Below are 24,783 nucleotides of genomic sequence, written 5' to 3'. Positions count from 1 at the left end.
CTAAAAGGGATTTCTTTTGCGCTCCAACGCCACGATTTTCCATCCATTCAAACCGACAATGTAACACCATGTGTGAAGTAATGTTTTTTTTTTTTTTGGACAATAGGGATTGCTTTGATCGGATAGAAGCGTGCTTCAAACACATCTAAAAGTCAATCATACTAAATAAGTTTGCAATATAAATATCACAATTAGGAAAAAAGGAACAGTTTCCTACCAATGCCGTGCATTTTCCCATTACCATTTGATGACTTAAAATTTAAAAATCTCTTTTTCCCGCGAAAAACCCATCCCAATGACTTGAAGGTGCTCGTGATTTATTTATGCATTGTTTAGAAAATTTCAAACATCTTTCAACTATCACTTTACATCTTCCACATAAATTTTGGCATCTCTTTGAATTTATTTGATTTTTGAAAAATATTTACTACGGCAATCTGTCTATATTTATGGTCAATACGTTTTTCCCGGAAAAATCCAAACGCTCTTTAAAATTATCTTTTTTTACTTAAAAGACCCATTATGGTAGCTTGTCTGTATTTACGGTCAACACATTTTTTTCAGTAGACTCCAAATGCCCTTTAAAACCATCCCTTTAAAATTTTTGATTTCAGAGAAATATTTATTACGGGAATCTGTCCATGGTTATGGCCGACACATTTTTCCCGAAAAACTCCAAACACCCTTTTATACCATCTTTCTTTTTTTCACCAAAAAGACTTGTTATGATAGCTTATTAGTATGTACAGTCAACACAATTTGTTTTTTTCAGTAGGCTCCAAAAGCTCTTTAAAACCATCTTTTTTTTTTGCGGAAAAGACCCGTTATGAGAACTTTTCGTGTATCTTCAACCCATTTGTTTTTTCGGGATAATTTTGAAATGCCCTTACCAAATAACTATTCCTTCGCTGGATCTCTTTTTATGAAGACTCTATTTTATAGACTATCCGGCTATATCATCGTAATCCAGCTGTATCATCGTAATCCAGCTTGATTACATATTCATCCCTATCCTTACAAATCATAATTTCATTTATTTCTCAGATGGGTATAATATCCACGTAAAAATTTCCGTCTCATTATCAGTGTGGCATGCGAAAAGCAACGCATGAGGGGAAGGGAGGGGGAGGGGGAGGGGGAGCGGGGGGGGGGAATTAAAAATAAAATTCGAAAAAAAGAAGCTATTTGTTGTCCCTTTGGGCAACAAATGGAAATCTCGAATTGACGAAGGGCAGGTTTGCAAAAATCTGTCCCTCCGGCGAATTTAAATACCACCCTCCGGGGCAGTTCGGGCAATTCCAGACAAATTGAATAGGTGCCTCCTCTCTCTCTCTCTTTGCCGTCTTTCCTATCCTCCATCTCCCTGTCTCTCTGTTTCACCTTCTCCGAAGAAAACCGACCCCAATCTTTTCCCCCAAATCTCTTCCCCCAAAAACCCTAATTTTGCGACGCCGGCTGTTCGAGCATTCCGCCGATCGAATCCACGCGACGGAGCTGATCGAATCGCGCCTGGGAGGATACGCCGGAGGGCCCTTCTCGGTAGGATCTGCTGATTCCCGCTGCCGCCGCTGCTGTGTTTGGATTTTAGGTTTCCCGAGGTGGTTTCGTCGGTCCGCCGGGGGGGGGGGGGGGGAGCCCATGGCGAACGGTACGGATTCCGAGGAGTTCGTGGTGCTGTCCAGAGTGAGGCCGGGGTTGAAGCGCGAGTTTGCATTCGCCCTGAAGGCGCAGTCCGAGATCCGCGGGTCTTTCGGTCGGACGCGGGCGAGGAGGGCCCAGAACGGTGCTTACGGCGGCGGGGTGTCGTCGGGGTCGGGCAATAACAAGCGCTTGAAGAGGAGTCCGGAGGCGGCCGGGGAGGGAGAGCTCGCGGTGCGGAAGCCGGTGAGCGAAGGTGAGAGGGCTGCTGGTGCAGGGGAGGCGGCGAATGTGGTTGCGCGTGCTGTGAAGGTGGAGAAATTGGGGAGAGATTGCGAGGGTGCGGCGGGTTCGACGAGCGAAGAGGAGGCGAAGAGCGACGTGGTGGACGTTGAAGATGTTCGGAAGAGCAGCTTGGGAGGTTCTGTCGGCGATAATGGTTTGAAGAGTGACATTCCGACGGAAAATGTGGGTTTCAAGCCCGAAATCGTCTCACTTGATGGGGCAGTGAAAGGCACCGAGGCAAATCCAGTACGTGAAGAGGAAGACAAAGTTGAGAAAGACACTGACCTGGGGAAACTCCATGGTCTTTCTTTTACTGGGGACCAGCGGAAAGTTGAAACAGCACCATTATCTGGAAATAAGGAAGACCAAGTGTTGGCTGAGAAGCCCTATAGGCGGTTTACTCGTTCAGCACTAAAGCCAAAGGAAGATGTTGTGGAGAAAACTGTGGCAACAAATGTGAGAAAAGCGAGCCATGGCAAGGTAATTGGCGATGGAGGTGATAGGAAACTAGAGAATGGGGCGAGTGCATTGGTTAACACTCCAACGAAGTTGGAGATCAAAATGTCTAAGAAGATTGCATTAAAGAAGCCATTTTCAACGTTGAAGGATTTTCTTGAGACGGGATTACTCGAGGGTCTTGCTGTGAAGTATTTCCGGGTTTTAAGGGTACCTATTCTTTTCATTTGATGTTTGTGACAATATTTTAGCTTTGCGAACTCCTCTTCAGTTGAAATGACGTTGCTATCGCTCCTTTTTGCAGGATCGGAATCGTGAAAAAGGGCTTGGTGGAGTAATCAGAGGAACTGGGATTCAGTGCTCCTGTGCAGAGTGCAAAGGAGTCAATGTAAGCATCTTGTAGCCCATAATCTAAGGGTTCATTTGGGTTGTTATTTTCCTTCTGAGTAATATGCTAGCGATACTGAGATTGGTATGTGAAGTTGGTCTATTTATTCAACGGCAACACAAGTCTGCGGCATTAAGTTGTATGCTGATTTTGTAAACCAATCTTACTATCTTTAGCATAAATTGTTGTGCTTAGTCAGTTTGATTTTCTGAAGGATGTATGGCAAATTGCGTAGGTTGTCTCGCCCGCCATCTTCGAGCTTCATGCTGGCAGTTTAAATAAACGTCCACCTGAATATATAGTCTTGGCAAATGGGAAAACTCTTCGCGATGTAATGAATGCGGTCAAGAATGCACAGTTAGATACTATAGAAGAGGCTGTTCAAGATGTTCTTGGTTCTTCACGGATAAACAAATGTAACATATGTTTAAATTGCAAAGGTGTGTTTTCAGTTACTTGTTGATGTCGGTGTTTCTTTTGAAAGAAGAAGAGCGAATTCTAAACGTCTTTGTGCTATTAGGAGCCATCTCTGAGATGACAACGGGAAACTTAAAGCTTTTGTGCAATTCATGCTTGGATTTGAGAGGGTCCCGGGTTTCGCCTGGTCAAGTAGTTACTACTGACGAGGTTTTTCTAGATCAAGTAGCTGTTGCTGCTCAGGCTTCACCTGATCAAGGTGCTGTTGCTGAGCAGGCTTCTGCCGGTGTAGCAGCTGTTTCTCCACAAAGGTACGTTGTCTTTTGCTGTTTTTTTTTTGGTTTTGGCTAGTGATACTGCTTGCTTCGTATCTATTTTTGGGGTTAGATAGCTCATATTATGAATTTTACTCGAGGACTACATCAATAAGTCTTTCACCAAAGCTGCCGAGTCTGTGATATGTTTTGCCAAGAAAAGCAGTTATAAGGCAGATGGTAGAATAATGTACCCTCTGATGTTCTAATCTAGCTATTACCTAAAAGCAAATGTTATGCTTGATCGGGATACATATATCTTTTATAGGGTCTGGATTTCTTAATTAGTCTTATTTTGCTGTTTTGTTGTGGATAAATATATAGTGTGTGAGGTCTGAATATCTTAATTAGTCTGTTTCTGCCTTACGATGCTTATACTTATTACTGCATCTTTTTCCTTGTTAAAAATGGTAAACTTATTTTTATTTTTTTTGCATAACTTTTCTCATTGCGAGTATTCATTGTTCTTTTTTCTGGTTTGTAAGTTCAGATTGCCAGAAACACATCCAGCTTTGGAGTCATCTGCTGATTTGTCTGCTGGCACAGCAAGAGCTGCTTCTTCGCAGGCTAAGAGTCGGGGAAAATTAACTAGAAAGTTAGTATTTAGTTTGTCAAGTAATCTTTTTTGTTTCTTATCAATTGAGTGATCAATAAAGGAAATATGGAATGAAAGAATTAGGAACCGATGTATACATTTAAGCCTTTCTTTGCTTTCATTTCTGAATTCACTCTGTGAAATTTGGCATGTGTTTTTGATAGGGACCTGCGTTTGCATAAGTTGGTTTTTGAGGAGGATGTGTTGCCTGATGGGACTGAAGTTGCGTATTTTGTACGCGGGAAGGTGTGATTATGAAGTTTGACCCATCTTGTTTTGGATCCACAATGTATGTTTTTTTCATGCTAAAAAGCTATTTTTATTGAGCAGAAATTGCTGGTCGGCTACAAAAAAGGGTTTGCGATCTTTTGTACTTGCTGTGATTCTGAGGTAATGGGAGTGCTTGTTTAACTTGAACAATGTTGTGGTTTGTTTCTGATCTTCACGGTACATAAACTCCTTGACTTTTGTTGAACAGGTCAGCCCCTCACAATTTGAAGCTCATGCGGGTTGGCCATCACGTCGCAAGCCGTAAGTTTTGTTCAAGATATTTGCTTTCTTTGGTTTTTGGTTAGGTCATGTAGTTCAGGAAAGTGTTGGTTGTTGGCTCAAGATATAATAGACTGGATTGCACTGTCATGTCTGGATCGGGATTACTTGCTCTGATAAGCATATAGAAACTGGAGGGTAATGAATTTTTGAATCCATTTAGGATGGATTCTGTATCGTATACATGTCTTTCAATAAGCAAGGGCGAAGGGCTGACGAGAATGGTAACAATTGATCCTAAAACCTTGAGGGTCTTGGTAAAAGGCAGATTACTGCAAGACCAACTATTATCTCTGAAATCTCTCGGATGGCATTTTGCAGGTACTTAAACATTTACACATCTAATGGTGTTTCCCTTCATGAATTGGCAATATCCTTATCGAGGAGAAGGAGGTTGTCTACCAATGAGAATGATGACCTTTGCTCCATTTGTTTTGATGGAGGGGATCTTTTGTGTTGTGATACTTGCCCAAGGGCTTTTCACTTAGGTAATTAATTGTCCTTGTGCTAATTACCTTTGTCCCGATATTTCTGCGTCTTATCAATAAATTGTTTTTGTTATTGGATAGGAATGCAGTCTGGTTCCTTTTCTTTATGTTTATATTTCGAAGGGGGAATGTCATGGGAAAATGTTGCTCCTGGAATTAAACATTTTGTGGTAACCTGTTCTATGTGTTGACAATGTCATGTGGTGACTGCCAACCTCTTAAATGACCTTGGGTTTGCTAATTAGCAAAGAGACAGCGCTTAGAGAACCTAGTATGGGATGGAAGAAGACTGGCTTATAAAAGACTTTGGGAGAATTTGATTTGTCATCTAGACGATATTAGATCTCATGAAGAATCTTTTGGGAGCAATTTGTTGTGCTCTTTTCACAGAAAATTGGGGATACATCATCCTTATTGACTCATGAAATAATTTCACTACGCAATAACTGAAATATTCTTTTGATATTTCCAGAATGGTTATTTTCTTTTTATGAATATTTTTTACATTCGTATGTCTACTAATTTTGTGAAATATGGTGGCGGCGCTTATTATTGTTATATATCTTGGCTAGAAGTATAGTTGTGCTTTTCATTCTACAGATTCAGACAATCCTGAGGTTCCAATCCAATAGGATTCATTATGATAACTATTTCTTCTAATTTTTCAGTTCTTTTTTTAATAAAAAATTTGAACATGTAGATGGAGCTAGAACCAATTTTGTCATTGCCTTCATTGCTCAGAGTTGTGTGTATTCTTATACTTTTGGCTGGCTTTGTTATTTTTGTCTCTTCAAATGTCTTTAGTTCTCATATCGATACTGGTTCTTATTGCTTTGCTGTGTTGTGTTGATGTCCTCTTCTGACTTTGTATTTCTTATTATCTATGCATGTCATAATTTTATTCCAATAAAAGAAGTGTATATTAATTGTTTGGCCAAATACGTCGTTAGATTGATGGAAATGTATCTGGCTGTTTTGATGGATGACTTCCAAAATTCTAGTGTTTAATTTCTAGTAGTCATTTGACTTGTATTGTTATTATGCTATTTATTATCGTATTTAGTGAGAGATGGTTATTTCTTTATTTTAGTCAAGAGTACAGGTGATGTGCCAAGTCTTTTACATGTTCATTTCCCAAGAATCAATCTAGTTTTCCCCTTGTAAGATTGCAAGTCCACATTTAGCCCCTTTCTGTTTAAAGTGCCTATGATCTGGATTGCACTTGAATCCTCTGGTAGTGTCTACTGTTTGTATGTGCTTCCATTTATATTGATGAAACAAGTGGAAGACAGATGTTTTCTGTTCTGTACCATGTCATTACAAGTTGGTTTAATTGATTTTCCTACTTTGAGTTCCCGCAGAGTGTGTATCTCTTTCAAGAATTCCTAAGGATAGCTGGAACTGTAGATATTGCCAGAATATTCATCAAATGGAGAAGTGTGTGGAGCACAATGTTAATGCATTGGCAGCTGGAAGGATTGCTGGAGCTGATCCTATAGAACAGATAACCAAGCGATGCATTCGAATTGTGAAAACTCCAGAGACTGAAGAAGTTGGAGTTTGTGCATTGTGCAGGTTGTTTGGAATTTTAACGCCATCTGGAAACATGTTCGACGCTTTCTCATAGCTTTTGTTTTAATATCTAATTGCGAACTAGCCAATGCTAATATTGCATGGAATTGCTGCTATTATTACTTCTATTGTGTATCTGCAGCTTTTAGCTAGAATATTATTACATCAACTTCTGTTTGAGCGAATTGCAACTCTGATCTGTTTGATCTCATTCTTGATTTGTGCTGGTGCTCATCTTGTCTTCGTCCACGTTCATCTGGGTTAATGTTATGCTCTTTTGCTTGCAGAAGCAAGGGTTTCACCAAATCTGGTTTTGGTCCTAGGACAGTTATCATTTGTGATCAGGTATTATTTTTCAGCAGATTAGTTAAATGACTATTTTTTTTTACTTTGTACTTCACAGATCCAAAAGAAAAAAGAAAAGAAAAGAAAGGAAAGTTTATGTACCTGTTACTTCATATTTTTGTACTTCCAACCTGTTGATTCATCTTCGTCTTAATCCCTAGTGTGAGAAGGAATTTCATGTCTGCTGTTTGAGGGATCACAAAGTGGCTGATTTGAAGGTGTGTTCTTTATCTATGGGAGTCTGGTTATATTGTCTTTGTCAACTTTGTCGTCTAAGCTTGGAAATTCATTGACTTGCCGCAACACGAACAGGAATTGCCAGAAGGAAATTGGTTCTGTTGCATGGATTGCGAGAGGATGCACTCTGCTTTGGAAGAAATGGTAATTCAGGGAGAGAAGAAGCTTCCAGACTCCCTCTTGGATGTGATAAAGAAGAAGCGTGAGGAAAAAGACACTCAGAATGAATCCAATCTCGATATAAGATGGAGGATTCTTAACAACAAAATATTGTCTGATGATGCATCGAAGCGGTTGCTTTCTAAATCTGTTGCCCTTTTTCATGTGAGCAATCTCACTTTGGGCAGAGCAGTTTTCTATTTATTGTCGCCGATATGATCATGATGCTGTAGTACTTTGACTTCGTATATTAAATTGATTGCCATGGTCCTCCGCTGTAGTGATGTCTGATCTATGTTTCTATCTTTCCAATATCTGATATCTCCATTAAAGTGCTCATCTCTTTTAGTTGCATTATACTTTAGGAGCGGTTTGATCCGATTGCTGAAACTAGGAATGGACGGGATCTCATTCCTGCTATGGTCTATGGGTAAGGCAATGAATTATAGTAGTTTGGATGTCCCTTTAATGCTATATATATCATGGCATCCAGTATCACTTAGCTTGCATGATTACCAATTGATTTTCAGGAGGAGCTATAAGGGCCAAGTACTCAGCGGGATGTTCTGTGTGATATTACTTGTCAAGTGAGTATTGTCTGTGTATGAAGTCCTCAATGTTGTATATATTACGGAATGCTTGACAAATATTTCTTGCTTTGCAGCCATGCAGTTGTGTCAGCGGGAACTCTTCGCATTTTTGGGCATGAAATGGCAGAACTTCCTTTGGTTGCCACGAGTACAGATTGCCAAGGACGAGTGAGCATATCTGCTGCTACTCTGATTTTTCTGAAACCACCCCCTATTTTACATCTTTGACAGCCTCTTCCAGCGTCTCATGTATCCAACCCATTTTGTGCAGGGTTACTTCCAGTCTTTATTTGGCTGCATTGAGAGGCTTCTTCATTCTCTCAATGTGAAGAATCTCGTGCTTCCTGCTGCAGAGGAAGCAGAATCCATATGGACAAACCGATTTGGTTTTGGCAAGATGACCCCTGAGGAGGTTTGTGAATGTGCATTCATCCACGCCTCTTGAGCAGGAGATTTGAAATGCTTGGTCTCATGCATTCATTTCTTTTGCAGTTGAAGCAGTTGAGAAGAAATCGCCAGATGATGGTCTTTCAAGGGACGACTGTGCTGCACAAGGCAGTTCCCGTGTTCCCTGAAACAGAGAGCAGCAGAATCAACGTTTGATTCCTATGGAAAAGCTTTTGGGGGCCAACGGCCGTTTTGTCTCGGCCCATAAGTTGTACAGGGTTTCTGAAACTTTTTGTATAGGGTTGATGAATATCGCCGCTTAGTCTTTTGAGCGTGTTAGGCAATTTTTGGCAGCGCAGAGAGGAAATGAGAAGCAGGGTTTTGTAGCTGGTGGGTGAGAGATACAAGGAATTAGAAAAAAAAAAGTTTTGGGAGGATGTTTTATACTAGAAACCACAGAAGATGGTGATGTACATTTCAAAGGACAACCGTTTCTAGATTTTAACATATATACATCTGCAACTTTTCATAGGCTCAATTTTACCCGTGATTCTGTTCTGTCTATTTGGCTCGTCTTTATTGGATGAACGGGATCATGTCAGCATTAAATTGAGTTGGCCCGATCTTGATGAGATTGTTTTCTTGGGCGAGATGTTTCGCGCATAAGCAGTGCCGTGATCACATACTGGTGCATTATAATTGACAATCTGTTTGAAAATTTTACAATGTGGCCAGCGATTATATGTAAGCTTATGGCCTCTTTAGTTGATACCGTGTTGATGCATGGAGGCTGGGTCGACCCGTAAATTAGGAAAACGAGACTTGAAAAATTGAGATTATTGCACAGCGGGACGTGTTGAAAATTTTGAAAATTCAAACATGCAAAACGCGCCCCGGTTTTGCCATTTGCCCGTTTCACGCCCCTTTAAAATGATTGCCTTTTGAGATTCATTTCAAATTCAATTCTGTGTACTGCTGGATCGGTTGCGTTCTTTAGAGGTTCGAAAGATGGGTCAGAATCAGATCCAGTATTCGGAGAAATACTGCGACGACACTTTCGAGTACAGGTACGGGTGCTTTGAACTCCTCGCCGTCTCTTTCTCATTTCGATTCTTTTCTTTGTACCCATTTGGAGATTTGTGTGATTACCGTGTGTCCTGCGACTCTTTTGTGTTCTTTCGTTGTTCTTGATTCTTGATCTTCGGTTTCAGGCACGTGGTTCTTCCGCCAGAAGTTGCGAAACTACTTCCCAAGAACAAACTTCTCGCCGAAGTAAGTACGGTTGCATTGCTCTCGGGTTTCCTCTCTCCTTTGAATTTGTGGGTAATCCGCTAATAAGAAGATTGAAGCGATGAAGCGTGGAATGGTTGTGCGTGTGTGTTTGCATGTTGTGAGGAATCTACAGCACTCAAGGGGAAAAAATGGGGAGAAGATGAATTGTGGGATGCTGTCGCGCTGGCATCGATTGATGGTTCAAGCATCACGCGGTGCGGTCGTATGAGAATAAGTTGTCTCTTGATGTGGTTTGAACGTATTTTTCTTGCTTCTGTCGTGCGGAGTTCGCAATATGAGATAGTGGGTGTTTGGCTTGATCCGCCATTGTTTAAAAATCTTGCTTGCTATCTTTCTCTAGTGAATCGACCATTCTATAAGAGATATCATCGGTGAGTTTGATTCTTAATGCCTAAAGTCTCTTTGATTTCTTGCTGTTAGAATGAGTGGCGTGCAATTGGAGTTCAGCAGAGCCGTGGTTGGGTTCATTATGCCATTCATCGCCCTGAGCCACACATCATGCTCTTCCGGAGGCCTCTGAACTATCAGCAGCAACAGGAGAACCAGGCCCAGCACAATGTCCTTGCCAAGTGATGTGTTGCTGAGTTGATTTCTTTTGTAGGATTACAGCTTATCTTGATTATGACGAGTGTACTTTAAAGTTGTATAGTTATGGTAGACCGATTTTGCGCTGCGATTTCCCTTTTCAAAGGATTGCGAAGGTTTCTCTTTGTGAGCAGTGCGACGATCATCCAGCATCGTGCAGTAGTGATTCCTTATAAGGATTCGGAAGTTCACCTGTGGCATTGTCTACTGGTTATTATATGTATATAATGTTGCCCATGAGGGGATGATTTGCCAATGATTTTGAGTGGCATCGGCAGTCAGTCACATGACTTCATCCCGATGATGCGCCATTACTCTAGTCCACAATCACGGGTTCAGATGAATGCGTGGCGTGGTATCGCCTTTAGGAGCTAATCTGGATGAACTGGAACTGTTTAATTCTAATGCTTCCTGGAATTCCAGTTCTTGAACAATCATGCTGAGATTGGAGGAGTTGGATAAGTTCCAGTTAATTATACGGTTTGCAGGACATTTCTCGAAGTGACCCCTGATCGCTCATTATCTCCCTATGTCGCGGTATTCGTCTGAATTTGCGACTCATGCAACGAGGAACAAGGTGTTTATTGGACGTTAGACGTGACCCCGGCCGTGCAATGGGCTGGACGCATCGATTCTCTTGCTCGAGTTGCATTTCTCTAAGGCGCTAGGCTCGGCATTCTTTCTCTCGCGTTTCTTCTGCTCGGTTCTTGTCAATCCAAAGGGCTGGAACTGTAGCCCTATTGCCTTCACGCCGGCTCTCTGTTGCATACTTTCATGTATTTATCAGCAGACATCTCCAACATGGAGACTCGTCGTCCACGAAACATGAATGGCAGTGGATCCGTCCTCCCCAGAAGGACAAGATGACGAAAGAATCAGGCGAGGAAGGCTGTCAGTTTTTCTATCTGCATTGCACATCTGCTTTCCCAGACCTACCCATTAAAGACACAAACCCTGTACCACCTGATAAGAACATTAAGGAGAAGTGGTGGTTTCTGCAATCCTGGGACACTTTGCTTTGGTAGTCTCTTTCTTCCTTCATCGGTGTGTAAGCACTAAGCGCGCTCAATTGGGTTTACTGTTTACGCATGCAGCTTCCTTATTGCCTCAAGAATCTGTAATGCAATCCTCTCGACACGCGATCAGCATGTACAGCTTGAGTTAAGTAGATCAGATCACGCACGACACTACAGTACAGTGCAAGCCATACTATCCAATTCTGTCAGCAAACTACAAAGGCAAAAAGGGCCCAAAAGAAAAAAAGGGGAGAAGATCAAGAGAAAGCCAGAACGATGCACTGCGAACGGTCAAGCGGTGGGAGCCTGGGAAGAAGAAGAGGCCACAACAGAGTCGAGGATCATCCGAGTGAGGTCCTGAGTCAACTCGGCCTTCTTGGCCATCAGTGTCGCCTCCTCCAGCCGCAACCAGACGACCCTCTCGTTCACCATCCTCAGCCTCCCCTCCTCCAACCTCTTGAGCCCTTCCCTCCACACCCCGTTCCCGGGGAAGCACCTCTCGCACTCCTCCACCAGCGCCGGGAAGTTCCCCAGATCGGCGACGACCACCCTTTGGCTCTCCTCCTCGCCGCCCAGGATCTCCCCCTCGTCCTTCTCTCTCTCCTCGTCCAAATTCGCTTGCTGCTTTTCCTCCTCCTTGCCTCTCCTCTGCTTCCCCGAGTTCCTCCTGCCCCACACGTTCCGGGCGAGCTCGAACACCGCCCGGTCGTGCGGGGTCCTCACGAGGGCCTTGGTCCGCGCCTGCCGGTGGTACTTGTCCCGGAGCCGCCGGATCTTGTTGGCGACCTGGGCGCGGGTGAAGTTGGGCCCGAGGGACTTCTCGATGCGGCCGAGGGTCGGGGCGTCCGCGGCGGCGCCGGCGGCGGTGGGGGACGACGAGGAGGAGGGGTTGTTGGTGAGCTTGGAGAGGGATTTCAGGAGCCGGATCTCGTCCTCCTCGGAGAAGAGCCTGTCGGGCCTGGGCTTCTGCTGCTGCTGCTCGCCGGCGGGCGAGCGGCGGTCGTCGCTCCGGGCGGAGGCCGCCGGCGGGGAGGAAGCGCGGCTCCTCAGCCTGGGGGACACGCGTAGTTTGACGGGCGTTGACATGGGAACCAAAAAAAAGATGAAAGCTTGAACTGAACTCGAAACTACCGAGGCCTTTCGGAGCAACCGAGGTTTGTCCAGAGGGTCCGTTGCAAGAGATATACTGGTCACACGAGCGGGCCCATGTGGGCTTCTGCTAGAATGGGCCGCCTCAAGGCCCATGTGCGGTTCAACTCGGAGTACGAGATGCATGTCGGAAGCGGCTGCCGACGGCGCCACGGGGGTGTTTCCATCTGACTCCGAGGAACAGGGAGCGCGCACCGAATCGCTGAGTGGGTCTCTCCGCCGGCGGGGGCGCAAGGCGGGGGCTTTCCATTCGCGTCGCGTTTCTTTCTCGAAGGGCCCAGTTCGAATTCGTTCTTCCCGCAGGTATGATTTGCTCTTTGATTTGTGGGAGGAGGTTGTTTGGGAAAGGAAGGATCTTTGGATGAGCCGCTTCGTTACCTTTGTCTTGTCTCGTTGTTGTTCTGCGGGGAAATGCGCTTGGAGATGGTGCGGAATAGGAGATGCGTGCGCTGTTATGAATTGGAGATTGCTCGGTGAAAGATAGATTCAATGCTTCGTGTAATGAAGGGTTGTAGACGAAACTGGTGCGCGCGCAAGGCGATGTACTTTGGCTTTGATCAGTATTCTTTTCTTCTGTCGATCGTTTGTGTTGTTTGGGTATCGGAGAGTTTGAGAAGAATTGGCAGTTTTCACTACGGAAGTACAAACCCATTGGTTTGCTCTTCTACGTTGCGACGGCATTCCCCTCTTCCCCTGCATCAGTCTGTTCTTGCTTTGTTTTTCATGCTACGTTCCGCAATCTCGCAACTTGATAAATGGTTGATTTGGTTTTGAACTAGTTAATATCTGGTTGAGATGACAAGATTTTAGTCGGGCAAGTGGTTGCCATGGGGAGAGTTCTCGCGAACTTTGTTTCGTGCGGACTGTCGACGAGATATGTGGTGCAGAAGCAGTAGGAATATTTAGACAGCCGTCGTACTCATTCGTAAGGGTTCCATTCTGAAGTTCTCTTGATGTTGCTATTAGATGCGACATTCATAGCATTATTATGATCCGAGCGTGTATATGATCTTTGGGTTACATAATAAGCCACCTTGAGCTTATAAGTATGCGTACTGAAGGCTGAAGTGAGTAGCTGACCATTTGAAATGATGACTGTCATGCGTGAGGTTTCTGTGGCAAGCATTGACTGCTACCGGGATCAGATAGATGTATTGAATCACTTTTCCTTGTGGAATAGTGGCTTGCTTCTTCACCCTTGCTGACTGGTTGCCTCAAAGTCTAGAGATACATCTCAGACAGTTTCTCGTGCCTCCTTGATGGCCATATTAGATCAAAATACGGAGTGTTTAGACATGTACAATGATCTTAGGAAGAAATCTGTTAAGCTGGGGAAATTGTAAGCACATTTTGTCTCCATATGGTGACAGTTTATAACTTTGGTGCTCCTAATGCTTGTGCAGTTTCTGTTTATGAGAGAAAAAGAGAGATGAAACACTTTTCATGCTTGACTTTCCTTCCCGTGTGTTCAATTCTTGCTTAAATCAAAGTTTTCATCCGCTTTCTCTCTTTTGTGCTTATCCTTTACTTGCTATTTGACTATTATAATCCATGGATATTGGCTATACTTCTAATCTTGAGACAGACATCAAATGAAGAAATTTCAGGTCAAATACACTCAATATGACCTGTCCTGTCTTCCTTTTTATTTCTTGACCTGACTAGAATTGCACTCTGAAAGTGGTTGCCTCTGACTTGATTTCCCTCTCTTTTCGGTTGAACCAGCTTCCGCAATCTCAATGACCCGAGCACGGAATGTCGCTGTTGCGTCTGGTTTAGTAGCTTTTGCTGCTGCAGGCTTGGCATTTCCATTTTACATGGCGTATGTATCTTTCCTGCTTCCGGCACTTAAAGTTCGGACCTCTTTATGTCCATTTCATGTTTGTCTTCATGTTTTGCCATATCCAGGTCATCTCGAGCGAATCCCGTGATCGATGCATCAAAGCCGCTCCCACCTCAGGCAACTTTTCGAGGGCCTTACATAAACACAGGTTCACGTGACATTGGACCTGACCATCAGACTTACCCGAAGAAGTGAGCTGCTGTGGCTTACGTTGGCTTGGTTTCTGATCTGCACGTTCCTTTCTTCAATGCTGCTACATTCAAGTTGAAGATCCATCTCGAAGTAGCACCGCATGCTGGCCAAATTCACTGGGTTTGGAGCAAAATATTTGATTTACATCATTTCGACAAAATATTTAGCATTTGTTTTTCTCTTTATATGGAAACGTAATCTGTAGCTTTCATTGTTATCTTCCTGTAAAGTTCATTTGCTTTTGGGAAAATAATATTAAATCAAATGTGCAATGTCATTCTTAGACCTCTAATTATATAATATGATTCCTGAACGTGTGAAACGGAATTTATTGACATGCCCTACGATAAGTTTTAACAATAGACCGCAAAAAAAAAAAAAAAAAAATACGCATATGATTGAAGATGGATGAAAAAATGGAATTTGTGGTCACATGTTTTTATATCGTATTCTATGTTATCAAATAAAGTCCGATTTGTTATTTAATCAAACAGAAGGATAACATTGGGTATTCGAGGAGGATTCAAGGACCACATAAAACGAATCAAAAGTATAAGGCAAAATTTGGAGAATATTATTATTGTTTTCCCTTTGGTTTTCTTTTCCTGTGAGATACTTTTGTATGTCGGACAAGCAAGCGATGTAAATGAAATGTTGGGTATCCTGTTGGCATCTGTTTGCTTTACCCAATACCTTGTCTGGCTTTCACCCCACAGGATCGGTGCCGCCAGCCTCTCTCGCGGTGCTTCACTTTTTCTTTGCCTCAATTTCTTATGTACAGAATTGTTAGGACTTGACCAGTTTTGTGGACTGTCTTGTGGTGGGAAGTTAAGGAACTTCTTGTTATTACAGAAGTCCTACCGTCATCACTGCCTACGGAAGAGTTGAAGACTACACATATTGAAGTTGGCGGGGTAGTGCAGTCAAATTAGTCTTCGTATTTGAGTCAGATGAGTTTCCAGATTGTACAATTTTGTGCTTTGAAAAGAAGTAGAAGTCTGTTTTTACGATCTGACCCAGGAGTCTGTCTTAGAAAGTACCTGCCATCATCTTGCACACGACTCTTTTTGGCCAACCTGCGCATATGACTTGGAATCATTTGGCGCGAACAATTCGGGCAGGCATTATTTTGCATCAGGGCCTTTGATCACCTGCGCATATGAGATTTAGCTGGGCCGATTTTATGAAATTATACGATTGTTTGCGAACTAATCTGCCCGTGAAGTGGTCCGTGGTGTGTTAACAGCAAGTAATAACATACTTATGGGGCATCCGTAGTATTTTTGAACCCCTTTTGTTCCATCGATTCATATATGCAAATTCAGATTATAAGATTCACAATTGCACTTGGAAATGATAATTACAGCCATCTACAAGGGTTTATACGTCTGCTGCGACTGCGATTACCCCAAGATGGGCAAGCTAGCAATAAACGAGAGAGAGAGATACAAGAGCATGGAGAGGACAGGGAAGTTTATCAAGATCACGTGCACATGATGTGGCTTAGTTCTCATAGTGAAAAGGCCCAAAGAAAAAAGCAACTTGCGTGCTATTATAAAGAACTTCAATAAGGACGGGTTGGCCTATAGTTTCCACTCCATCCGTGTGCTTGCGTGGGTTCTGACATCGAGTGGCAACCTCTGTCATCGGCATAGATGACACAAAAAGGGAGAGAAGAGACTGGTATAGAGCCACTCCTATCGTAAAAAGCAGCCCAACAGGCAAGATTATGGGTGGCTAAATTTTCCATTACAGATACATAGTTCACACGCCATGATATAGCCGAACTGAGCAAAGTCCTGATATCAGCGATTACATTGGCAATAGCTTGAGAGGGGGGAGTTTTCCAGTGCTGCAGCGGCTGGATTACTGCTGGATCATTGCCTTCCACTATGATCTTAGTGAAACCATATTCAATTGCAGTAGAAACAGCCAAGAAAGCAGCCTTAGCTTCTCCAACAATGAGGTCGCAAGTAGGTAGTCTCTCAGTCCAAGCAAGAAGAAACCTCCCTTCATTGTCCCGGCAAGTCATGGCTAGCATAGCAAAATCTAGGCAGACTGCCACATCGAAGTTCACCTTGACTTTATTTCCAGGGGGAGGGACCCACTTTGCGCCACGAAACTCGCTTTCTTTCCTGAAATCCCACACTTTCAAGAAACGTCCATAATTCACATTCAGGGCACGAGCAAAAGCAGAGGGTTGACCCTCCTCTCCACTGGCCACTAACCAGTTCCGGAGCCCCCAAAGATGGACAATGAACATAACTACATAAGCAAGGAACTTTTTAGCTTCATCACCATTGATCCCAAGCGTGTTGCTTGGATTGACAACTATTCGAATCCAGTCTGCTAATCTAGTATTCTCTAAGGCTGAAATGCGCAGGGGCCATGCAGAGTTCAACCATGCCGCTTGGGTAAATTGACAGGAAAGAAGGAGATGCTCTAAAGACTCTTTCACTTGATGGCAGAATGGACAAGGAGATTCAGGAACAAGGTATCGAGTCTTAGCAACCATTTTGGTCGGTAGAACTCCACATGCCACCCTCCATAGCAGCAACTGGAGTCTCCGAGGGAAGTTCACTTCCATGATAGCTTTCCACTCGTTGGGTTTTAGGGGCCCTGGAAAGGAAATCTGACCATGTATATCTAGCGTGGATTTGATGAAGAAGTTTCCTTTGACATTTGGAATCCATGTAATCGTGTCTTCTGCCAATTGAGAGCTTTGGGTAGGCATCCAGTTGGCTAGAAAGAAGGTAGCCACGTAGAAATCACAAAGAAGACTTATTCAGACATTATTGACGGCAGAAACTTGACACTAAAGGAACAACATAAAAGCTAATTAATTAATCTGGCCCAAGAGTCCACAAGTTAGTTATATCATAAAGAGTAAGAAGATGGTAATGAAGAGTAGGCATCCAGGATTCCCGCATCAGTTCACTATGTTGATAAGACCATACATAGCCATAGTTTAACAGCCAAATAGTCAGATAATTGTTCATGGACCGATGTCTGTTTTCAAGCATTGGGGACACAATTACGAGGAGGAGGTGGGAAACAGTGGATCCACAAAAAGCACTTGGTTCACTTAGCTGTAGAAAGTTATATCGGCAGACTATCCAAGAAGGAAGGGGGTAAAAACCTATCCAAGAACAACTAGATGTCCGTGAAATGTACAAAATAATTTCCCTATGTTTATTTGGATGAATGATGAAAGTGAATTGCTAACTGATCTAAGACCATGCCACTAATATGGCCAGAGGGAGACAAAGTTTCTCTCTTAGATTATAATAAGCTAACATTTAATGCAAACAGTTGAGCTAGTTTATTGGCTTTCTCCAACTGACTACGAAGACAGAATGGAGAAACGAGTTTGCATTTATGCATTTATATAGCAAATGATAGAAAGAGCAATGTGACTATTCGGAAAGGGTCTAAAGTGACTATCCATTTTTTCTGATAAACGAGAGGGAAATAAAAAGTTTAGCACCATGCAACAGTGATATCTGAATATATTCTTGCTAACAAACAATCATAAACAGCATGAGTAGTAGAACGGTGAACTGACCTACAGATGAGGGGATGAACCACGTGTCCCATCCAAAGGGGCAACGGCGATCAGGTACATGTAAGACTAGTGTAATTACGTGTTGAGTAGCTCCACTCTCCAAGTTGAATCTGCATAATTCGTAACCCTTCTTCGTGTTGGTGCCCCCTTTCACTGTGAAACCATCAAGATAATAGATGCAGTTTTCCCTGCAACCTGGGACTTCAGAAGCCAATAGGGACACAGAATAATTTTGACTCAAGAACAGTGCATAATTGCCCAAGTTGTTCACCTTCACCAATCTTCGCTCTACCTCATCCAATTCAAAGACATGGAACCAAAGAGCTCTGTTCTTATATTCCATGTGGAGAGGTCCTCTACCACCATCTTCAGAGTCATAAATAACAGAATGGTCACTATCAAGCAGTGCCTCATAAAAGTTCTCCTCTTCTTCCTCAGCTAAGTTGACCACATTATCCATTGGCGCGCAAACCATTAGCAAGGCTCCTCTTAGTTCAACCAAATATCTGCGACGAGGTCCAGATACTGATTCAGGCTGAACAATGACCAAATTCTCAGGGGAACATAAGTCACATATGATCACTCTTCCAGTGAAATCCACTGCATACAGTTGCTCTTTGTGAATGAGAATGTCAACATATCTCGTTGGTTGGTCTTGGAGCACAGTCCATGATTTATCATGTACCTTACAAAAAGCCAGTCTATTTGCTCTTAAATCATAGCACAGTGCTGCCCAAGAATTCTGGTTTACCAAAGTAGGATCACCTGACAAGGCAATACAGTGGACGAAGAAATTCTTCATGATATCCATGTCTATAGTGTGGTGCTCCCCCATCAAATCTTCATAGAGGTATTCCTCACCCTTTTCGTGAAACTCAAGAACCTCTGGCAATCTCGTCAAGTTCGGAAGAAGAATTTTCTCTTCAGTGAGTGGATTAAAGAGTAAAATTTCAGGGGTTCCATCTAGCAATGCCAACCAACCATAAGAGGAACCACAGCATCTTTTACCAAGAAATTCTGGTGAGCTGAATCGGTAGAACTTGTTCTCCGAAATGCTGACAAAAGTTCTTGCGTCAGTGTCCTGATTACAAGGGTGTAGTAGCCATGGCATTTGACGAGGTACCCTTTGTTGGTGATGTCGATGCATTTATAGAAAATAAGCAATAGATGTCAAACAATGAACTTATGGGCTCGATGGGACTACTTAACTGTACATTACTAACAGCCACACCTCAATGTGGATATTGTTACTGGCTAAAACAGATGAGGACACTGTTATGCAACGACTGATGCAAATTATTGTCAAGAAAAAGCATTTGAAGCGCTAAATAGGTTTGTTCAAATATCAATCATGGGAACGAAAATTCTATTTTCTAAATATTTGACCCCTCGAGTTATTAATATTGACATCCTTGCACTTGAAATGATATTAGTATGACTTCTACCAGGAAGAAAGAATTAGCATGACCATCTAGACGATATTCATGTAAGATTGTGCGACCTGACAGTTACATTCCTGCCTTGCTGCCAGACATTATCGCCCTGGGAAAGACTTTGAATCAAGAGCTTGCACATTTTTCATCTTCACGTTGTTTGGCAAAATTCAAGTATGTGATCTCATGTAAAAAACATTCTAGTAAGAAATTTATGTTCAGATGAAACTGTGTCATTGTTCCCTCATAGAATAATACTTTGAAGATATAAAATTGCAGAAGCTGTAAGACTAAAATATAGTATGCAAGCAGAGTTGAAGGAACTCCATGTTTCTGCCAGAATGATTGATATATTCCGTCATAGAATAATGAAGATATCATACCTCGGGGGAGGTCTGATGCTTGCCCAACTTCGACAGACCGCTCGAAATCGGACATGATCATCCAGTCCGGTTAGCTGATCCGAGATCATCTCCAGAAGTTCTTTGGGCAACTGCGGCCAATCGGCCTCCGCGGCCATCCTGAGCTGATCAAAGCACTGCTCCTGCGTCCTGCAGGTTATCTCCTCTTCACACGCATCTGAAGCGACGAATCAACAAACAGGTGAAATGCATCCACTCTGTTTGCAAAATGAATAAAGACCCCGCCGAGTTACATCCATTGCCGTGTACTTTCACATCAAATCTGGACATTGAAGAGTGATCAGATGTTGTTCGCTCGATGGAAAAGAGACGCCGCTGCCGGCGGCAACTGGGCACTGGTTGGTTTCTTGAACTGCGTGGCCCGGTGAATTAGGTTGAGGTTGCCTTCCCTAATAAGGGGAGCGTGGGTCAATGAAGAAATTATAATGAAAGACTTTTCGTGCTGGAAGGGAAATGGAATCTTGGGTCTTGGGTTTTGCTCTTTTGTGTGTCGGGTTCACTTGTCTGAATCCGACGGTTTCTGCTTTTGCGGAGTCAAGATTCAAATGTGGGTTTCCACGAGAGAATCAAGAAGATCGTGTAAAGACGCAGACATTTCCCAATCATTCGTTTTCACATGTTTTGGAGATGTCGTTGGCCGGTCAATCAGAAGTTGGATCCTTCACACGGAGAGAGAGAGAGAGAGAGAGAGAGAGAGAGAGAGAGAGAGAGACTTTGCAAAAAGGTCATGACTTTTTCTACTCTTGTAACTTTAATGGCATGCTAAATCCATGGGACTCTGTCTCATTGTGCGTGTATGCGTGTCAGAGAGAGAGAAACAGAGAGGAATATGGCCCCGAAGATACGCCTACGCCTCCCCTGTTTATCATTCGCTTTGTTGACTTGGCCTTCTTCTCAAGGGACCCATCAATGATCTCAGAGTTCGAAGAAATCAGCATTACCATTCTTGCTGCCGTCAGCAGTAGCTTTCAGCTGGCAGTCGCATGCTTCTCTAGATTCAGATTTTCGCTGAAGCTCTCATAGCTTACAGCTCGGTTTGTTGTGTGCAATACTTATGCAGTCGACCTGTTTGTTGATTCGTTTAGCAGAGGAGGAACCGGCCACACGGAGGACTGGGCTTTGAGCCTTTGACTGCACCCTGCCCTGGATGAGAATGGATCCCAATTGGTCTCGGCTGCCGAAAGAACTTCTCGGCTCGGAGACCAAGTCCAGTTTCGAGCTGTCGGCAAAAAGTTGGAGAAGCATTAGGCATCTGACAAGGTGTCGAGTCTTGGTTTTTCAATGTGAGCTTTTTATGGATTTCTTTTGCTATTTGAACATTATTCATTCATGTTGCAATGTCATGGGGGAACTAAAAGTTGTACATATTTCTAACATGTTAACAGAAATATTTCTTGGTGTCTATCAGGTAGCTAGCTATTTACGATTGATGGTTTTGTCAATCCTGCAGAGTTGAGCTGATAAAATTCCTTGTTTACGTCTCCATTTGGTTTATCTATCCACATACATGTGTTGTTTCTATCTCAAGTTACCTTGTCAAATTCCATGGATACTCCAGCCTTATAATCAAAATACCGATGCGTAAACTTCCGTTAGCATTTCTCAGAACCTATTCTACAAGTTCAGCTCACGGAAATTGCTTGGTGAACAATGCTGCGGTTCCTCTTATGATTGGTCGGCAGTGGTGGATAGAAGACCCAAGATTTTGCTTTTCAATCTACTTGCCGATAAGAAAATTCTCCCGAAGTTGACAGAGTTGTCAGACATTCTAGATTTTCAAGAAAACCATGAGGATCAGGCCTGTCGGGACTTTAGGGGTTCCAGCACTGGCGCATTGTAGACACAGAATTAGGTCTTCTTTGTTAACCATGTCATCTTTTGGAAAAATCCTACTTTGGGTGTCCAGAACGTTGGGCAGTGTTGTGCTAGAAAATAACGGTAAGCAGACTGTCATTTTGTAAATTAAAGATGAATTATAGTCTGTGATTCAAGATCGTCCGTCCAGATACATCTACTAACTCTTTTACAGCGGGCAATTCTATGCCGTGGATTCCACAGGAAGGGTGATAATTTGTAACCTAGAAATCCCTCAAAAGTTGGCTGTCATTTGGCTAGAAGGATTATCTGGAGTTCACTGGTTGTTCTTGGTAAAGTTCAAAGGATCGTTGTTAGTAGTCCTTGTGGGAGGAGATGCAACGGATGGCTTGAGCGAGGAAGAAGATGAGAAATTTTATGAGGCATAGTTGCTAGGAAGGTATGATAGAATTTAGACACAGAAGAACGTAATGAAGAAGTTCCACGCCAGGTATATGATAACAGAGCACCTTGGATCGATGTCTTTGCACTAAATGAGGTGGAGAGGAGACTTGTCAAGTTGGATGATTTAGGAGATTAGTAGTTGCTCTCGAGTCTAAATTACTACACATCATTGTTGGCTTCAAAGATTCCACGTTCTGGTGGAAACTGCATATGTTTTCTTAATGACTTCAGAGTGAAAAAAGGAATTTCCATGAATTGTGCGCATTCAACTTGAAGAGAGGAGCTGTTTGATGGGTGCTTTCACTTGTCTTGCGTGTCTCTGATCCTAGTTACGTATTTTGCAGAATGCTTGGTTTATCCCTCATGCTTAGGTGAGCTCATTCTTCTACCATCATAGCCATTACGTACATGTACTACAACTAGTCTAATGAAAAAAGGAAAGTTTCAGACCAGAAGGATTTCGATTCTGTTGGGGATTGCTCTCTACAACTTTGTGGAGGCTCACACTGTCTCCTTCCTTAGATTTTTCTTCTGTAAAGCTTTTGCAGTCCTGAAGTCTTGATCCCCTGTATCATGTCCACACTCTAGAAGAGACTTTGCTGCCACTGCAACGATTGCCTAGTGGCATGCTTGTTCCTTGTAATATCTCTCTACCTTCCCCTTACTTCCTGGGGCTTACGAAATGTAATCCTTGCTTACTTAATGTTCAGATTCATGATGACATAAGTTTCTTCCATTTATTAAGGGCTACCCGCAATTTACCTATCGAAGCTAATATCTTAAATCTCGTGATCTGGATATTCAACTACTTTGACCATCTATCTTGATCCAGTAATTAAGGTAAGTCGTTAAATCTTTGCCATGTTCTCTTAGTTAAGTATTTGCTCTTGATGTATGTGGTGGCTTGTGTGTACTATATTGCCGACTTCATTCAGTATATCAATAAGTTTTCAGCTAACTAGATGCCCAGTGCAAGCTATCAATCAGCCCCGGAAGAGTCGCTTATATAGATTCCGAATGCAAAAGGAAACTTCTCTGTGAAATCAGGACCTCTGCTGGTTATGCTGATGCTGAACAAAATTTGCTTCTGGGGGCCTTTAAAACCTGCGGACTAAGGACTGGGATGCTATCAAGGAAGCAAACTTGCCTGCGAGAATATAGTTTGTATCATGGAGGGTTGTGTGCGGAGTTGTACCGACAAAATGGGTTGCTAGGAGGCATCACCTCATCCCCCAGTCACCTTTTCCCCTTTGCAATCGAGGGAAAGAATCATTAGAGCACTCTCTCTCTTTTGTCAGTTTACGCAAGTGGTTTGCCTGGACTGAGTGTGGCCTCTGCGCATGTCAACCCTGAAAGACCTTCCAATAGCGGATTTGATTTGCATCATCATCACACCTGGCCAAACTCTAGGGCTTCTTGGTATTGACACTAAAGGTTCCTTCATTTTGCAGCTATGTTAATTGACCAGCTTTGGTTGCTTTGGGACGAGATAGTAACTCGAGTGTGGCAGCTCATGTTGGGATTTTGGTACCAAAATCCCATAGAATTGAATGAGAAGTGTGTGGGTGAAAGTGTCCCACATAGGGTAAAAGAGAGATGGGAGATGGGTTCAACTAGTTGAGCCTCACAAATAGGTTTGGGCCCTAAGGGGTACCCCACTTTTGTGGAAGAGAGAGGACCTACGTCAAGCTAGGTCGGTCCGCCGCCGCAGCCGGCCGGCTCGATTCTCCATCGGTTTTTTATTTTTTCCGAACAAACACCGAAAAGTTTAGTTCGGAAAAGATATCACTTCGTGGCATTCATTTTTTCCCTACGCATATTCACTTCATCATTGTCATTTGGTGCGATTGTTCTGCAAAATTGCGTTCGTTGGAGTCCTCCGAATACGTACCGCTTCGGAGGAACGAGATTCGTTCTATCCTGGGAGACGATTGTCCAATATCCTCGGGTACTGATTGAGGGCACGACGTTAATTCGTTGGGCTCGGATCAACATTCTGCTTATTTGGTTGTACTGCTTTCAGGTTAGTTTTCGTAGCGTTTGATTTTAATTTCTGATATACGAACTTAGCCGAACAACGGCTCATCCATTGAATTTTGCTCACAGACTCAATGAAATGTATTGATATAACTTAAAGGAGTGGTATATTGAAGACGCAAACATCGTACATGCTCCTAAATGGTTCCCCCCTCCAGCTGGTAAAGTTAAGGTTAACTTTGACATGGCTATTGGTTTCGGTTTGCTATCCTTGCCACGACTTGCGGGACACTGAAAGGAAATTTGGTTTATAGCTCAGACAGAGACTTCCACTTTGTGACCTCCCTGTTTGCAGAAGCTATTGCTGCTCTCCTAACGGTTGGTATTGCTGTCAAATCAGGCTTCAGTGAGATCATGTCGGAAGGCTATGCTCCGGTTATAGTATGACCACTGTGGCAGTGAAATATTCCCTCCATTTGGATGATTACGGACATACTTGCTGATGTCAAGACTTTGCTCACTTCAGCGGAGTTGTGGTGTGTGAATTATGTGCTCCTTATGGAAAATATAGCAACCTGGAATCTTACCTGCTGAGCTGCTTTTTATGACAGAAGTGGCCCTATACCAAT

At 43.0% G+C, this 24,783-nt stretch overlaps 5 protein-coding genes and 1 long non-coding RNA gene across 8 annotated transcripts; 4 read left to right on the top strand and 2 right to left on the bottom strand.

Annotated features, from left to right (window-relative positions):
• The first annotated feature begins 1,328 nt into the window (after window positions 1–1,328).
• LOC115687473 (uncharacterized) lies at window positions 1,329–8,958 on the top strand. The gene is made up of 18 exons (XM_030613059.2): window positions 1,329–2,589; window positions 2,684–2,767; window positions 3,003–3,207; window positions 3,288–3,495; window positions 3,989–4,093; window positions 4,258–4,339; window positions 4,424–4,483; window positions 4,572–4,624; window positions 4,964–5,130; window positions 6,492–6,705; window positions 6,990–7,047; window positions 7,209–7,265; window positions 7,360–7,608; window positions 7,809–7,873; window positions 7,974–8,030; window positions 8,108–8,201; window positions 8,305–8,445; window positions 8,526–8,958. Exons 1-18 carry the CDS (start codon window positions 1,639–1,641, stop codon window positions 8,634–8,636), a joined length of 2,961 nt encoding a protein of 986 aa, XP_030468919.2. The 5' UTR covers window positions 1,329–1,638; the 3' UTR covers window positions 8,637–8,958.
• A 446-nt stretch (window positions 8,959–9,404) lies between these two features.
• LOC115687480 (cyclin-dependent kinases regulatory subunit 1-like) lies at window positions 9,405–10,554 on the top strand. Its single transcript, XM_030613068.2, has 3 exons — window positions 9,405–9,487; window positions 9,632–9,692; window positions 10,134–10,554. The coding sequence occupies exons 1-3, from the start codon at window positions 9,429–9,431 to the stop codon at window positions 10,284–10,286; spliced, it is 273 nt and encodes a 90-aa protein (XP_030468928.1). The 5' UTR covers window positions 9,405–9,428; the 3' UTR covers window positions 10,287–10,554.
• Window positions 10,555–11,372: 818 nt separating this feature from the next.
• LOC115687478 (uncharacterized) lies at window positions 11,373–12,589 on the bottom strand. The gene has a single exon (XM_030613065.2). It carries the CDS (start codon window positions 12,587–12,589, stop codon window positions 11,606–11,608), a length of 984 nt encoding a protein of 327 aa, XP_030468925.2. The 3' UTR covers window positions 11,373–11,605.
• A 27-nt stretch (window positions 12,590–12,616) lies between these two features.
• On the top strand, window positions 12,617–14,739 carry LOC115687481 (uncharacterized). Of its 2 annotated transcripts, none has more exons than XM_030613069.2 (3): window positions 12,617–12,766; window positions 14,180–14,285; window positions 14,372–14,739. In XM_030613069.2, exons 2-3 carry the CDS (start codon window positions 14,203–14,205, stop codon window positions 14,499–14,501), a joined length of 213 nt encoding a protein of 70 aa, XP_030468929.1. In that variant the 5' UTR covers window positions 12,617–12,766; window positions 14,180–14,202; the 3' UTR covers window positions 14,502–14,739. The 2 variants fall into 2 exon arrangements, with proteins under 2 accessions (XP_030468929.1, XP_056165333.1); XM_056309358.1 differs by having other exon boundaries at window positions 12,625–12,766; window positions 14,189–14,285.
• A 1,215-nt stretch (window positions 14,740–15,954) lies between these two features.
• On the bottom strand, window positions 15,955–20,576 carry LOC115687474 (uncharacterized). Of its 2 annotated transcripts, none has more exons than XM_056309707.1 (3): window positions 19,880–20,576; window positions 18,064–19,118; window positions 15,955–17,240 (listed from the first exon to the last, which is right to left on the bottom strand). In XM_056309707.1, exons 1-3 carry the CDS (start codon window positions 20,014–20,016, stop codon window positions 16,063–16,065), a joined length of 2,370 nt encoding a protein of 789 aa, XP_056165682.1. In that variant the 5' UTR covers window positions 20,017–20,576; the 3' UTR covers window positions 15,955–16,062. The 2 variants fall into 2 exon arrangements, with proteins under 2 accessions (XP_056165682.1, XP_030468920.2); XM_030613060.2 differs by having other exon boundaries at window positions 18,064–19,187; window positions 19,880–20,575.
• Window positions 20,577–20,615: 39 nt separating this feature from the next.
• On the top strand, window positions 20,616–22,903 carry LOC130137738 (uncharacterized). The gene is made up of 2 exons (XR_008816109.1): window positions 20,616–21,201; window positions 22,522–22,903. It is a non-coding gene; the product is annotated as an uncharacterized LOC130137738 (long non-coding RNA).
• Window positions 22,904–24,783: the final 1,880 nt, after the last annotated feature.

The sequence above is a fragment of the Syzygium oleosum genome, unplaced genomic scaffold, assembly GCF_021117445.2.
Source record: "Syzygium oleosum isolate NSW1041296 unplaced genomic scaffold, Sole_v2.1 Sole_v2.03, whole genome shotgun sequence".
Classification (NCBI taxonomy): domain Eukaryota; kingdom Viridiplantae; phylum Streptophyta; class Magnoliopsida; order Myrtales; family Myrtaceae; genus Syzygium; species Syzygium oleosum.
Note: the sequence above shows the minus strand (reverse complement) of the source record. Positions and strands in the feature narration are given on the sequence as shown.